This window comes from Paroedura picta, chromosome 16 (assembly GCF_049243985.1).
Source record: "Paroedura picta isolate Pp20150507F chromosome 16, Ppicta_v3.0, whole genome shotgun sequence".
Lineage (NCBI taxonomy): Eukaryota > Metazoa > Chordata > Lepidosauria > Squamata > Gekkonidae > Paroedura > Paroedura picta.
The window spans coordinates 8,167,891-8,180,774 of NC_135384.1; the positions used below are offsets into that span (position 1 = coordinate 8,167,891).

The window sequence follows — 12,884 nt, forward strand, 5'->3', positions numbered from 1 at the left end:
CTTTGTGCCCTCCATAGTTCCGTCGCTGACTCGGGACAACCCTTCCGTTTGGCCCCTCGGAGGCCTTCCGCTACTTTTAAAAACCATCCCTGCAGAGAAATAACGTGGCCAGTTATCTCTCAGGTGCTTGCTGTCCTTTTCGGAGCAAAGCGATTGTCAAAGGAGTAACTGACTCAGTCCAGGTTGGTCTTGTATCATTCACCTGCTCTGGATCCCCTTGAGGTGGGCTACAGGACGGACCCCGGCCCTCACGGCTTTGGTAGGTAACCTCCCTCTGTATATAGACAGGCTGTGCTTCCGTGTCACTCCTGTTGGATTTATCTGTAGCCTTTGATACCGTGATGAAGTCACAGTGGACCGTGCCAGTCTGTTGAGGCCTTGGGAGATGGAAGTAGGTATAAGAAGGACAGCCCTGCTGTATCAGATCAACAGTCCATCCGGTCCGTGGTTGTGCTCTGGGCTGTTGCGAATAATTCCTCACAGATGGAGCTCGGCCTAATTATTGGTATGGGACCTGTCCTGCAGGTTTCCGCAGGGTGTAGTCCTGTCCCCCATTCTATTCAACCTCTCCGTAAAGCCCTTAAGACAAATCCTTTGGAGTTGGCGGATGAGACACACCACAGTGTCTCCTTTTGCAAATCTCCTGGCTCTGTGGTAGAGGTCCAGAACGTCTGCTGTCCTCTGGCTAAGAGTAACCGAATTTAAACTAAATCTTGACGAGACCAAGGTAACGATCGGGAAGGCAGAGTTCTTGAAGGCCATCTCACCTCTTTGCCAGAGATGCAAGTGGATGTAGCTGCAAAACCCCCACATGCTCCCAATTTAGTTCAGCCTGGAAGATGGCGCCCATGTTGACATGGCCAATCTGACCTCCTGGATCCATGTCTCAGTAATGTGAAGATGAGACTTCTGTAATGGACTCTGTCCAGGTTTCCCCTCAAAGCCCTCGGGGATTCCAGTCAGCACGGAATGCTGCAGCTTGTTATTATCTTGAGCTTGACAGAGCATGCATGTTAACCCCCTCCTGGCAGTCTTGCAGTTGGCTGCCCATTGGTTAGCAGGTTGAGTTGAAGGTGCTGACTGTCAGCCGCAAAAACGCTTTGGACTCTTGTCCACGGGACTGCCTGTTCTCCTAAGCTCCTCACTCATCTGAGCAGGGCCTTCTGCAAGTGCCAATTTGCAAATGGGCCAACCCAGCAACTGCTTACACATGTGCCCTCCTCTGTTTTGCATGGATGGAATGTTCTGCTCAAGGAGGTCAGGAAGGTTCTGATTACGCAACACCGAATTATTCAGGAGGGCATTTCTGCAATGACAACGATGCTTTGACCCAGTTGGAAATGATCCCAGAAGGGAAAGAGATGGGGCTATATTGCTGTGCATAGTGCGTGCTCTCCGTCGATGTTCTATATTTTCCTACTGTGTAATTTCTGTACTTTTCTATCTGTCGTCGTAATACTTAATGCTTTGTTTCAGATTTTTTTTTTTACTTTGTTTTAATTTCGGCATCTCGATCCTGTGACGCTGCTTCCTCTGGCTATCCCTTCCTCTTAACTGCCTTGACTTAACACCATCTAAATCACCTTGATCCTTAGCAAGAAAGGCCGTTTATAAGCAACTTGACTAAAAAAGGAAGGAAATTGGGGAACCGCTGCGCAGTGGGGAATGGTGAAATGTGAATAAGCGACAAAGAAAACATGGAGCTATTTGGCTTGCTCTTTTGCCAACATCTTGTCCCCAAGGGGGACCAAGAAGAATCATGGAATCATAGAGTTGGAATCATAGAGTTGGACCACCTAGTCCGACCCTTCCTCCTCAATGCAGGATCGACCTAAAGCGAAGGGGCAGGACGAGTGCTGCTCAGGACTGATCAGAAGTTCAGCAGAGAATATTTGCTCATCTTCAAGGAGTTCAAATCTTCAAGGCCTGGTTTGCTGCATCCTAAGATGCAAATGGGAGTAGCAGAAGTACTCTCAGAAGCTTTGACTTTGAGACATCTGGGAGAATTTACCAGTGGCCCACCGTTACTCCGGTAATTGTTGTGGATGCCTGCTGCTGCTCACACGGTCAGTGGGCGGAATCGGCCCAGCAAAATGGGGTGTGGCGGCATTCTTCGCTGGGCAATGATGTCGCTTCCAGCAGAACCTTGGGCGGTGCTGTAGCACTTGTGTGTCACCCTGTTGCCGTGTGACACTTCTGGGTGACACTAGAAGTGGTATCGTCACACGGCGAAGATCCACCACCTCCCCCCATCTCCCATGGCCGCACCAGGCAACCCTAGGCAGGATAGGTAAGGCGGTACAAAACTGGAGGTGGATGACTGATGTCCTGATCTTCCAAAAATGGGAACAAGGTCGACCTTGGAGACGACAAGCTAATTAATTTGTGATGGCCGGGAAAACGTTACACCACAAACCTGACTGGTCGGAAAGCAAGTCGAAAAGATTGCAGCGGTACGTAGAGGCCGGCATGGATTTTTCAAGTCTGGAACTTGCTAAGCGATTTTTAACTGAATTGCGGGTTGAGCGGATTATGGGAATGTGGAGGATGAAAAACTCCCGGTGTCGGCAAACTTAAATTGGCCCATGGAGGTACTATTGGCTCTACTGCAAAGCACGTTAGTTATGTTTGAGGTGGTCCCAGACTGCTTGGGGGTTTAACAGTCAGTATCGTGACACCTCCGGTTCAAAATCGAATTTTGGAGTAATGCCGGCTGAGACCGCAGGTGGTTTCAGATCCAGGAACGAGACGGCAGCCAGTTCAGCTGAAACCCAATAGAAATATTCTCCCGGCAGCTGCATTCTGCATCCGTCCCAGATTCTGAATAGTCTGGGTGTCTATGGAAGCAGTTTGTCAGAAGCAACGGGAATCTTAAAATTATTTGTAGCTGCCACCTCCGACTTGGGAAATTCCTTGAGATTTGGGAGTGGTGATCAGGATAAAAAGAGAGCCAGAGAAGGACGGGTCTGCTGCAGAGTCCCTATTTCAACTCCTAAATAAGCAGGGACAGCAGCTTGAGGTCAAGTACCTTGCCCTCTTTTCAAGAGGCATCTCCAAGTTTGGCTAGGCAGCCACTCAGTGGTAAGGTGCTATCTCTGTTCCACTTAGATAAAGATAATGCTGAGCTCAAGGAAAGCCTGAGTTTAATTTGGGAAGGCTTGGGGAAGCTTATCCCACAATGTTAACGTTTCCAGGGCCAGCAACACCAGGTAGTAACAGGTGAAAGGCCGCCGTTGAGAAATGATGTTTTCTTCTAGGCCTGCTAAGAACTCCCCTGTTCTGGGTCATGGCATTAAAAATTCATGCGTTTGTTTGGAATTAAAATATAGCCAGGAAGGAGCTGAGGAGATCTATATTATCGATGTTAAAGAAGCAGTGCTGTTTGCCGTCTAGTTTGATAGCAACCCCAGAGACAGTGCTGCACTGAAAGTCAGGAGATTCAGGACCCGATGATACCTCTGATGTGAACCTCACTGGTTGACCTTCGTCACCGTCCCTCAGCCTCCCCAACCTCACCGGGTTGAAGAAAGGGGACCCGTATAAGTTCCCTGGGGAAGAAGGGCAGCTGAAAAACAAATCTTTCACGTTCAAGGTAAGAGAATCTGAGTGTTGATATCAGCTCTTTGTCCTTAATAAAAGGTTTGGGAATCTCCTTATACATCACGTGAGTCACGTGAATGGAACTGGGCAATCTCATTTACGGGCTGGAATTAAAATGTTCTGTGAATCAGCCCATCCTTGACTGTACCCGTTCTAACAGTGGGAGCCAGTGTGGGGTAGTGTAGAGCTGGACTAGGATGTAGGCGACTCTCCGTGGAGACTTGCTTGGTGACCTTGGCTGCTTAACTTACCTCAGGAGAGGTCGAACAACACGAGCCCCTTTGGGAGAAAAGCAGGGTGCAATTTGAGCCAAGAAATACACAAACAGGAGAGGTCTTTCCATGGAGGAGAGCTTCCCTAAAGATTTACCAGGAAACCCGTAAGGTTTTTGCCAGAAGGGATTTTAACTTGGAGCAAAGCTGCTTGGAATTCTTTAACCTGTCTCGTAATGTCAGTGCCTAACCCCGTAGGAGGCAGGCAATTAGGCTGGTAGTAATTGGAATGAGTAAGTACTTGCAGTAATTAGGAATGGCAAACACGCAAGTGATTTTGAGGGCGTGCAAGGCATCCTTCCTTCCTCCCTCAGCGACTCGTGAGGAGAGTGGGGGAGTTCATATCGAGTCCCTCAGCGAGACATCAGGAGGGAGGGCATGCCGTTGGTGAAGGGCAATGATGCCCCAAATCCATTATCAAGTAATACTTCAGGAACTATAATCCACGTGGATCGGTCCCAATCCCTGGATCAAGGGCCCCCAACCGTTTTGAGCCTGACGGCGCCTTGGAATTCAGCACAGAGCAGTTGGCACAGCTTCAACATAGTTTCCCCCACTGGTTCAGCCAACTGCAGAATTTCAGCAAGTGGGTTCATGCAGAACTTTCATAGTATCTCTTCCATATCTAAGATAGAAGCCTTGTTCAACCAGGGATCCATAGCCTTTTTTCTGCCACGGGGGCCTCTTGGTCATCTAGCGAAGCCTACAGATCCTTTCGAAGTCGGGTTGGGCATAAGCCATATTTTTGAGAGCTCTGCAATGACTGTAACACGATGTGAAAATCTCTGATTTATGTCGGTTACGAAGTCACAGGTACCGCTAACAGGACTGTGGTTTGTTGCCGGCGGTCGTAATTGAAGCAAACACTGTATTTTAATTTGTGGGTTAACGAAGATAACAATAATTCTCCCCTGAAATCTGGACACGGATCCCTTATGGCAGTCTCTTTCAACCTTTTGGCTGGGGGGGGAGGGAACCACTGAAATATTATTTGGGCTTCAAGGAACCAGGAAGTGATTTCGGCTGCCACACCCTCCACCCTCTCCGGGCCCATCATGGGCCGCTATGGGAGGGGGCAGGCCAACTTGCCCCAATAAGGGTAGAAATGTAAAAACAATCAAGCCATCTTTTCTTTCCTCTTTGCTTGGACCTGGGAACGGCAGGCACAGGGTGGGAGAGCTCTTCCCAGCTGCCATTCTGAAAATCCACACACACACACCACTGAGGGGCCTTTACAATACTGTACAGTACCACGATTGAGAAAACCCTGCCTTAGGGGGTCTGTGGCCGCCAGGTTAAAGAACCCCTGGGTTAACAGGGTGCCTTATAATTACACCACCAGTCAGAAGCCCTGCGAGGCTCCATCAGGAAAAGATGTTTTCGCAGGTGCCTTCGGGAATCACACTGTGGGAACCCCTGCCCCCAAAGTGCAGGGCTTTTAGCCAGCTTGGTGTCATGGTTAAGAGGGGTGGCTCCTAATCTGGTGAGCCGGGTTTGATTTCCCGCTCCTTCGCATGCAGCTGGTGGGGTGACCTTGGGCTAGTCACAGTCCTGATAGTCCTCACAGAGCAGTAGCATCAGGGCTCTGTCAGCCCCCACCTCCCTACCAGGGTGCCTGTTACGGGGAGAGGAAGGGAAGGCGATTGCAAGCCGCCTTGCGATTCCTTCGGTCAGTGAAAAGCGGGGTATAAAACCCAACTCCTCTTCTTTAGAAACGGGGGCAGTCCAAGAGAGCTACAGCATGTCCTCCAAGCAGCTTCCCGCCATTCCAATCCATGCAAGAATGTTCTGAAACCACCCTGGCCGGTCGGATTAGCGTCCGTGTGGTGTGGGTGTCAGCAGTACATCGTGTCCTGCTTTGACACAGATTCATCTTTGAGTGGGCTGCTACACTGAGTTGGCGCTTGGACCTTGGTCTCCACATTGGGTGGCTGTTAGCAGATGCAGACTTTGTCTTCTAAAACAACACCCCTTGGGCTGCTCCGGGACAGGCAGACACGCCCAGGGTGTCCTCCTTCCTCAAGGGTGAGGAAACGTAGTTTACTACGTTGTTTACTACGAGTGCTCTTGCAAAGGGCGAAATCTATTCCTTCCCAGGTCCTATTGGCACAGGATAGAGCACTCAAGTGTCTGTCCCCACCTGCCCCCTTGATCTGTATCTTCTGGGCCAGTGTCTATCCCGAGGTTTCTCTTCTTCTGTTCCTCTCTTCCCACTCGTCCTTGTTGAAGAGGTTCATCGATACCCTTTTTGCCAGTTGGGGCCAGGTGTCCCCTCCCTGATGGCTCCGTAAAAGTGCAGTATCTTTTCCCCCGAGAGACTCTTCCAGCAGCGGCTGCCTCAGACTGATAAGAGAGATCTGCCCCACGGGAGTGTCTTTGTTTACTTCGGTGCCCGAAGGAAGGAGTCACCCACGCAGAGATGAGTGGCCTGCCCCAGCAGAGAAGGAAAGAGCCAGGTAAGGCTGAAATGCCCCTCTAACTTGAATAAATGAATGAATCTGTATTTTTACAGCCCGCCTGCCCTTCCTTAACCGCTCAGGGCGGGAGACAACGTAGTTTACAACCAATAAGATAATAAAGTCATATAACCCCATCAAACATTCTATTACAATAACTCTCGAACTAGTTTGAGTTGGGGGGAGTGAGCTCTTTAGAAGGCCGATCTTCTCTCAGACTGCGGCAATGAATCTGGCAATTTTTGGCCGCCTGTCCAGGCCCCAACCCTGGAAACCTGGTGGGACAGCTCCATACTGCAGGATCTGCGGAACTCATTAAAGCCCTGCAGGGATTTCTCTTGCCAGAGCGTTCCACCAGGCTGGGGCCACGACTGAAAAGGCCCTGGCCGAGGCTGATCTCATCTCTTTGGGGCAGAGGATCCCAAGCAGGATTTGGTCAGATGATCTTTTGGGGGGCCGTAGTGGAAAAGGCAGTCCCAGATTTATCCATGTGTAGCACGTGTTACGGGCCCTGTACTTCCAGAGGCCCTGTGTGGTGTCTTCCTCCTCTTGGATCAGGGACGTAGCCTCTCTCCTCCCTCCTTTTCGCTCTTTTGACACTCAGAGCGACACCCCTTTTCACTGTGGGGGAGCCCTCCGCCTCAGTCTGGCTGCTCCCGTCACAATTGTACTCTATTAGGGCCCCACAAATCCTTAAACCACTCTTGCCAAATTTCCCTGGAGCCTGTCCCAGGCTGTGTTTGGCCTGTGGGAGAAACCCACCTGTATTCCAAGGAACGAACAGGCTTCCCCAAATAGCATCTTCCGCTTTGAAATGCTACGGCTCGGAAAACCAGAAGGGGTTCTCCAAGCACATCACGGTCACGATCCAAGCTGGGCATCTACTGGAACGGAGAAGAACCTGCAGGTTTAAACAGTAAATTTGAACGCGAATAGCACTGCAAATTGAATTGCAGAAGGCCCAGTCTTTCAGGAGGAGGGAGGGCTGGAAGATTTCCTCCACGTCGGTGCACGGTGACAGTCTGGTACCAAGTGAGGAGACAGTCAGTGACAGGTATTGATTGCCCTCTTATCAGCTGTCCCCTTGTACTCTGGGGAAGATGAAAGTCCAAGCTGGTGCCGGGAGTGACAGCCATCGGTCTCCCTTTCCAGGCTCGGCAACGCAAAGGACGCGGGAAGGCATGGATATCCTGGAGGCAGATGCCCAATACAGGAGGAAGGTTGCAGCCAATGTAAGCATCTATTTGTCTATCTGGGGGGGGGGTCTCCTTCAGAGTTCCGATCAAAACTCTCTTCCTGGAGAACCTCTATTCGCCTTCCAGTCTGTTGAGCTTTTTCCTGCCCTCGATAAAGATGCCCGAGTGCTTTAGAGCAGGGGTAGTCAACCTGTGGTCCTCCAGATGTTCATGGACTACAATTCCCATGAGCCCCTGCCAGCAATTGCTGGCAGGGGCTCATGGAAATTGTAGTCCATGGACATCTGGAGGACCAAAGGTTGACTACCCCTGATTTAGAGAACTGGCTTCTGATCTGGCAAACTGGGTTTGATTTCCTGCTCCTCCATGGGCAGCCGGCTGGGTGACCTTGGGCTCATCACAGCCCAGATATTGCTGTTCTCACAGAACTTTTCTTGAAGAGCTCTCTCACGGGGTGCCTGTTGCAGGGAGAGGAAAGGAAGGCGATTGTAAGACGCTCCGAGACTCCTTCGGGGAGAGAAAAGCAGGGTATAAAACCCAACTTTTCTTCTTACTTACTTTAAAATACTTCTATGCCCACCTTTCCGCTGACCTTTATGCTTTTGCTTCATGGACAAAGCGGTAGCTGTGACAGGGGGACAACGTACACAAAACTCCCGACCAACTCTTCCCTCTTCCCCTCCAACCCGGAACACACATCTTGCCCATAATACATCAGCTACATTCCTAGTCCCCGTGGAATCCACGCAGCCTGTAGAAGAAGAAGAAGAGTTGGTTCTTATATGCCGCTTTTCCCTACCCGAAGGAGGCTCAAAGCGGCTTACAGTCGCCTTCCCTTTCCTCTGTACCCTTGGATCCGTTCCTCTCCAGGGAAGCCTGGATGCCTTTCAGAGAGCAGGGAATCTTTCTTTCAGCACAATGATTGGGGTTGGGTGGGGGAGAGCTGAGAAGCAATACACGATTTCACGCAAGTGTGGAGATCTCTCCAACTATGTCATCGATGGCAGCTGGCGCTCTCTTAAATGGCGGATCCCACTGTCGCCAAATCGATGTGTGACACCTTAAAGATTAATTAATTTCCCGTGGCGTAAAATTTGTGAGTCAGAGCCCGCTTTTTCAGCCACGTTCACTTGGGGTTGTCTGTCTTGCTGGAGGATTAGTAAGGCTGGATGAGTAATAATTGGTGTATTAAAACTTCGAAGGAGGGACTACTAGTGCCTGTAACGAATCATACCCCTGTTCCCTTCTGAGGCCAGCTCTGATAGTGCCTAATCCAGGCTTTCGGGAAACCCTGGGGTTTCTTGGTGGCCCTGGAGGGGTTTCCAGAATGGGTCGGAGTTCATTCATTTTTATATAGTTTTTAAATTTGTTAAACATTTATCAGGTGATATGACCGGCTCAAGGCTGACTCAGCCTTCCATCCTTCCGAGGTCGGTAAAATGGGTACCCAGCTGCTTGCTGGGGGGTAAACGGTAATGACTGGGGAAGGCACTGGCAAACCACCCCGTATTGAGTCTGCCATGAAAACGCTGGAGGGCATCACCCCAAGGGTCAGACGTGACCCAGTGCTTGCACAGGGGATACCTTTACCTTTACCTATGACCTTGTATGGTCATGTCAGCCCTCCCCAAATGGCCAGTGATGGGCCTGGGGGGGGATGGGAAGGGGAAGGGGGATGGGAAGGGTAGGGGAGGGGCCCAAAGTGGGCGCATCCACAGCTCTGCTTCCCAACCTTATTCTGCACCATCGGTGTCACTTCTGGGGCTTTTCGAAGCCTGACAAATGTTTCAGGAGTTTCTCAATGGTACAAAAAGTTGAGAAAGGCTAGCTAATCCCACGTGAATTCCATCTCAGGCACTGGAAGCTCCCTTTATGAAATGTTTCTACCATGTGGGGGTGGCTTTTTTTTTTTTTTTTAAGCGTTGTTTGACATTGCTACAGCATTTTAGAGATGTGTCAGTGACCAATTATAAAGTAAAATCCGGAGGAAGCAGTCCAGCGGCACAGAGGAAGGAAGAAGGAAATTGCAGCTGTAGGCCACTCAGGCCTACAAAACAGGGTGGAAAACGATTGTGATGTAACACAACGAGTTGTTCCCCTCTGACTGCTGCTCTTGATGGGAGCGGGAAGGGCCTGTCCCATTCGAGTATGAGTCCTTGGGCAGCAAAGGAGCATCCTAAAGTTAATATGTCCATGAAACTGCGCTTCCTGCCCAGTCTCCGGAGAGTTTCTGCAATGGAAGAAAAAGGCCAACTCACAGTTTATAAGAGATTGCAAAGGCATGGGAAAGGGGCCTTTGTGTTGAACGATGCCCTTGGATCCTGCAGATCCTACGCCTTCATCCTGGGACTCTTGCCAAAGCATTGAACAGAGGGAATACAACCAGCCGGTTGGTGCAGCCTGAACACAATCCTGAGGCTCAAGGGGGTGGCAGGTTACAGTGGATGAGCAATAGGGTTGTGAGTGTCCTGCATAGTGCAGGGGGTTGGACTAGATGACCCAGGAGGTCCCTTCCAACTCTAGGGTTCTAGGATTCTGTGCCTCTGAAGCTAACAGGGAGCCAAATGGCTGAAAAGGGGACTCGTCCGACCCTGCAGCCGTGAGGTTCCTCAGTCCCTGTTGGTTCCCCTTTTCCTTAGGAAGCAGCAGCAACAGATAAAAGCGCAGCCGAAGCCCCACGCTTATTTTTAACACCTCCCATGTTGCCTCCCCAGACAAGGAGCCTGCTGCTGAAAATGCTCCCTTTCCTGATCTCCTGCGTTGTGTATTTTGCCCTGCTGCTGCCCGAGCCCAGCATGCTCAGCACCCTTGTCAAATGCCTCCCGACTCTTTCCCTGGCGTTCTTCGTGTTCGTCCAGTCTTACAGCAAGCAGCTCTGGAAGCCCTACGCCCAGCGGATATTTCTCGGGCTGCTCTTCTCGGCCGTGGGGGACCTCTGTCTGGTGTGGCCTAAGCTTTTTGTCTCAGGTACGTGACTCGAGAGGAGCCTGCCCAAGGCGGGGAGGGAGAAGCTGCCTGGGATCGGGGCCCGTGGGTGGAGCTTAGTCCAGGCTGCTTCCAGGTTTGGTGGCTGGGAAGGCAGCCAGACTGCGCCTGGCCACCTGGTGACAGGTTTGGGAGTTGGGGAATGTTAGTGTGTGAATTATTTTTGCGAATGTGGTCGAGGAACAGCAAGTATCAAAAACAGGCACAGAAGGATGGGGTGGGGGGATGCCTTTTCCCTGGCGCTTTTTAAAGATAGCAGCAAAATTTGCGGATTCCCTTTTGCCTTCGAACCTGATATCAAGCGACTCAGGAAAAAAGCTCTCCTGTGTGATGTTTGCAGGCCTCACGGACCGGCCCTTTGAGTCCGTTTCCTCCCGGCCCACGCTCCGCATTTGTGGCAAGAATTCATGCCCTTCGTGTGACTCTTCTGGTCTGGGACAACAAATACCGCTTTTTGCCACACGAGGGTGCAAACACCACACAAATTGGACGGAGTACAGTAAAGCCTAATTTATGCCCCAGTATAATAATGGATGCAAGGAGGCCTCAGTTCACCTTGACTAGAGAAGCATTTGAGCGGAGCCTTCTCTGCATTTACATAACGTAGCTGAGGAGGATATATACACGGTCGGGTTCTCTGAGCCATTCCAATTGCTGAAGGCCGTTGGCTTCGTTCTCCTAACTCTTGATAGGGCTGCCAACTCTGGGTTGGGAATTACCTGGAGATTTTGGGGGTGGAGCTGGGGGAGGACCGCAGTGGGGGCTAAGGTTGCCAGCTCCAGACTGGGAAACCCTCTAGAGATTTGGGGGGTGGAGGCCAGGGAGGAAAGAGGCCTCCAAAACATAAATTTTCTCCAAGGGAATTGACCTCTGAAGTCTGGAGCTGGCCTATAATTCCGGGGGATCTCCAGGTCCCACCTGGAGTCTGGCATGCCTAGTTCTCAGAGAAATAACAAGATGAGTGTGAAATTGATTCAGTGGCATTGCGGGCACGTGATTTTTCATTTCTGTACAAGCCGCAGCGCACATGTGTGTGTGTGTCTTTTCGTAAAGCCTCCATTGAATCAAAACAGGGCACAGCTCAGAAAGCCACGCGCTTCCCCTGACCCATGTTTCCTTCTTCGCAGGAATGGCCGCCTTTGCCGTATGCCACGTCTTCTACATTTCGGCCTTCGGCCTGCGCCCCCTCCGGCCCCTCACTTTGCTCCTCCTCGCAGGGCTGTGGGCTTCCGTTTACGTGTGCCTCCTGCTGCCCTGCTTGACGGGCCTGTACATCTGGGCTGTGGGGGCCTACGGCGTCCTGCTCTGTGCCATGGCGTGGCGGGCGCTGTCTCGGCCCGCCTGCCCGCTGACCACCTCCCTCGGCAGCCTCCTCTTCCTCGTGTCCGATGCCTTCGTGGCTCTCGACAAGTTCTGCGCTCCGCTGCCTCTTGCGCGCCTCCTGATCATGAGCACCTACTACTCCGCCCAGGCCCTCATCGCCGTTTCGGTGGCGGCTCAGAATAATCACCAGAAGAGGAGCTGAGAGCTAGGCTGGGCGGGATCCGAAGACGCCCGCCTCACCACTTCTCTGCTCAGCGCGTCCCTCCCTCTCAGCTTTCCAAGTTCTTCCACACCGATTGATCCACTTCCAGATTGTGCGGACAAATATACCTCAGGACTGGGGCCCTCCGTAACGCCGAGGCCTTCCTTTACTTTTCTGTCTCCACCGATTTTCTGTTGAAGTATCTGCCAAGTCAACATTAAGCCACGGTTACGTCAGGATTGCCAGCTCTGAGTTTGGAAATCCCTGGAGATTTGGGGAGGAAGGATGGAGAGGGACCTCAGCAGAATGTCATACGATTGAGTCTGCCTTCCAGCCTCAGCCATTTCCTCCCGGGGAGTTGAGCTCTATTGTTGGAAGATCACTCAGTTGTCATAATGGAGGGATCACCAGGTGAAGTTAACAGAGAAGATGACTTGTCGGACTCGCAGGAAGCAAACAATCCAGGAAACAGACAAACAGGCCATGTCAATAAGCACAGTCCTCTTTTATTCCAAAAATAAAGTCTGCCAGAACCGCCGGCCGGTTATTAAGCATTCTGAGATGTATTTTCTTCAGTGGGAAATCAACTAGAAATATTGCAAAGGCGTTTTTTTTTTTAGATTTTCATACAGGGCCGGTATTAGTAGCAACCTTAACACCGTCGTTCAAGAGGAAATTCTTGAAAAGGAATATATAAGGTAAAGGTAAAGGTATCCCCTGTGCAAGCACCTGGTCATGTCTGACCCTTGGGGTGACGCCCTCCAGCGTTTTCGTGGCAGACTCAATACGGGGTGGTTTGCCAGTGCCTTCCCCAGTCATTACCGTTTACCCCCCAGCAGCAAGCTGGGTA

General features: G+C 51.1%; 1 protein-coding gene across 3 annotated transcripts; it reads left to right on the plus strand.

Moving 5' to 3' along the window:
- The first annotated feature begins 105 nt into the window (after positions 1-105).
- On the plus strand, positions 106-12,585 carry TMEM86B (transmembrane protein 86B). 3 transcript variants are annotated; one of them, XM_077315696.1, is made up of 6 exons: positions 106-2,453; positions 3,330-3,592; positions 6,102-6,328; positions 7,481-7,560; positions 10,239-10,491; positions 11,637-12,585. In XM_077315696.1, exons 3-6 carry the CDS (start codon positions 6,292-6,294, stop codon positions 12,032-12,034), a joined length of 768 nt encoding a protein of 255 aa, XP_077171811.1. In that variant the 5' UTR covers positions 106-2,453; positions 3,330-3,592; positions 6,102-6,291; the 3' UTR covers positions 12,035-12,585. The 3 variants fall into 3 exon arrangements, with proteins under 3 accessions (XP_077171811.1, XP_077171812.1, XP_077171810.1); XM_077315697.1 differs by having other exon boundaries at positions 6,190-6,328; XM_077315695.1 differs by lacking the exon at positions 106-2,453 and having other exon boundaries at positions 2,464-3,592; positions 7,405-7,560.
- The last annotated feature ends 299 nt before the right edge of the window (positions 12,586-12,884 follow it).

Bases quoted from the DNA above. Each gene is read 5' to 3' on its own strand.
- TMEM86B (XM_077315695.1), top strand. From the start codon at position 7,429: ATGAAAGTCCAAGCTGGTGCCGGGAGTGACAGCCATCGGTCTCCCTTT. The intron at 7,561-10,238 runs GTAAGCATCTAT...TTGCCTCCCCAG, and splicing joins GGAGGAAGGTTGCAGCCAAT to ACAAGGAGCCTGCTGCTGAA. The intron at 10,492-11,636 runs GTACGTGACTCG...CCTTCTTCGCAG, and splicing joins GCCTAAGCTTTTTGTCTCAG to GAATGGCCGCCTTTGCCGTA.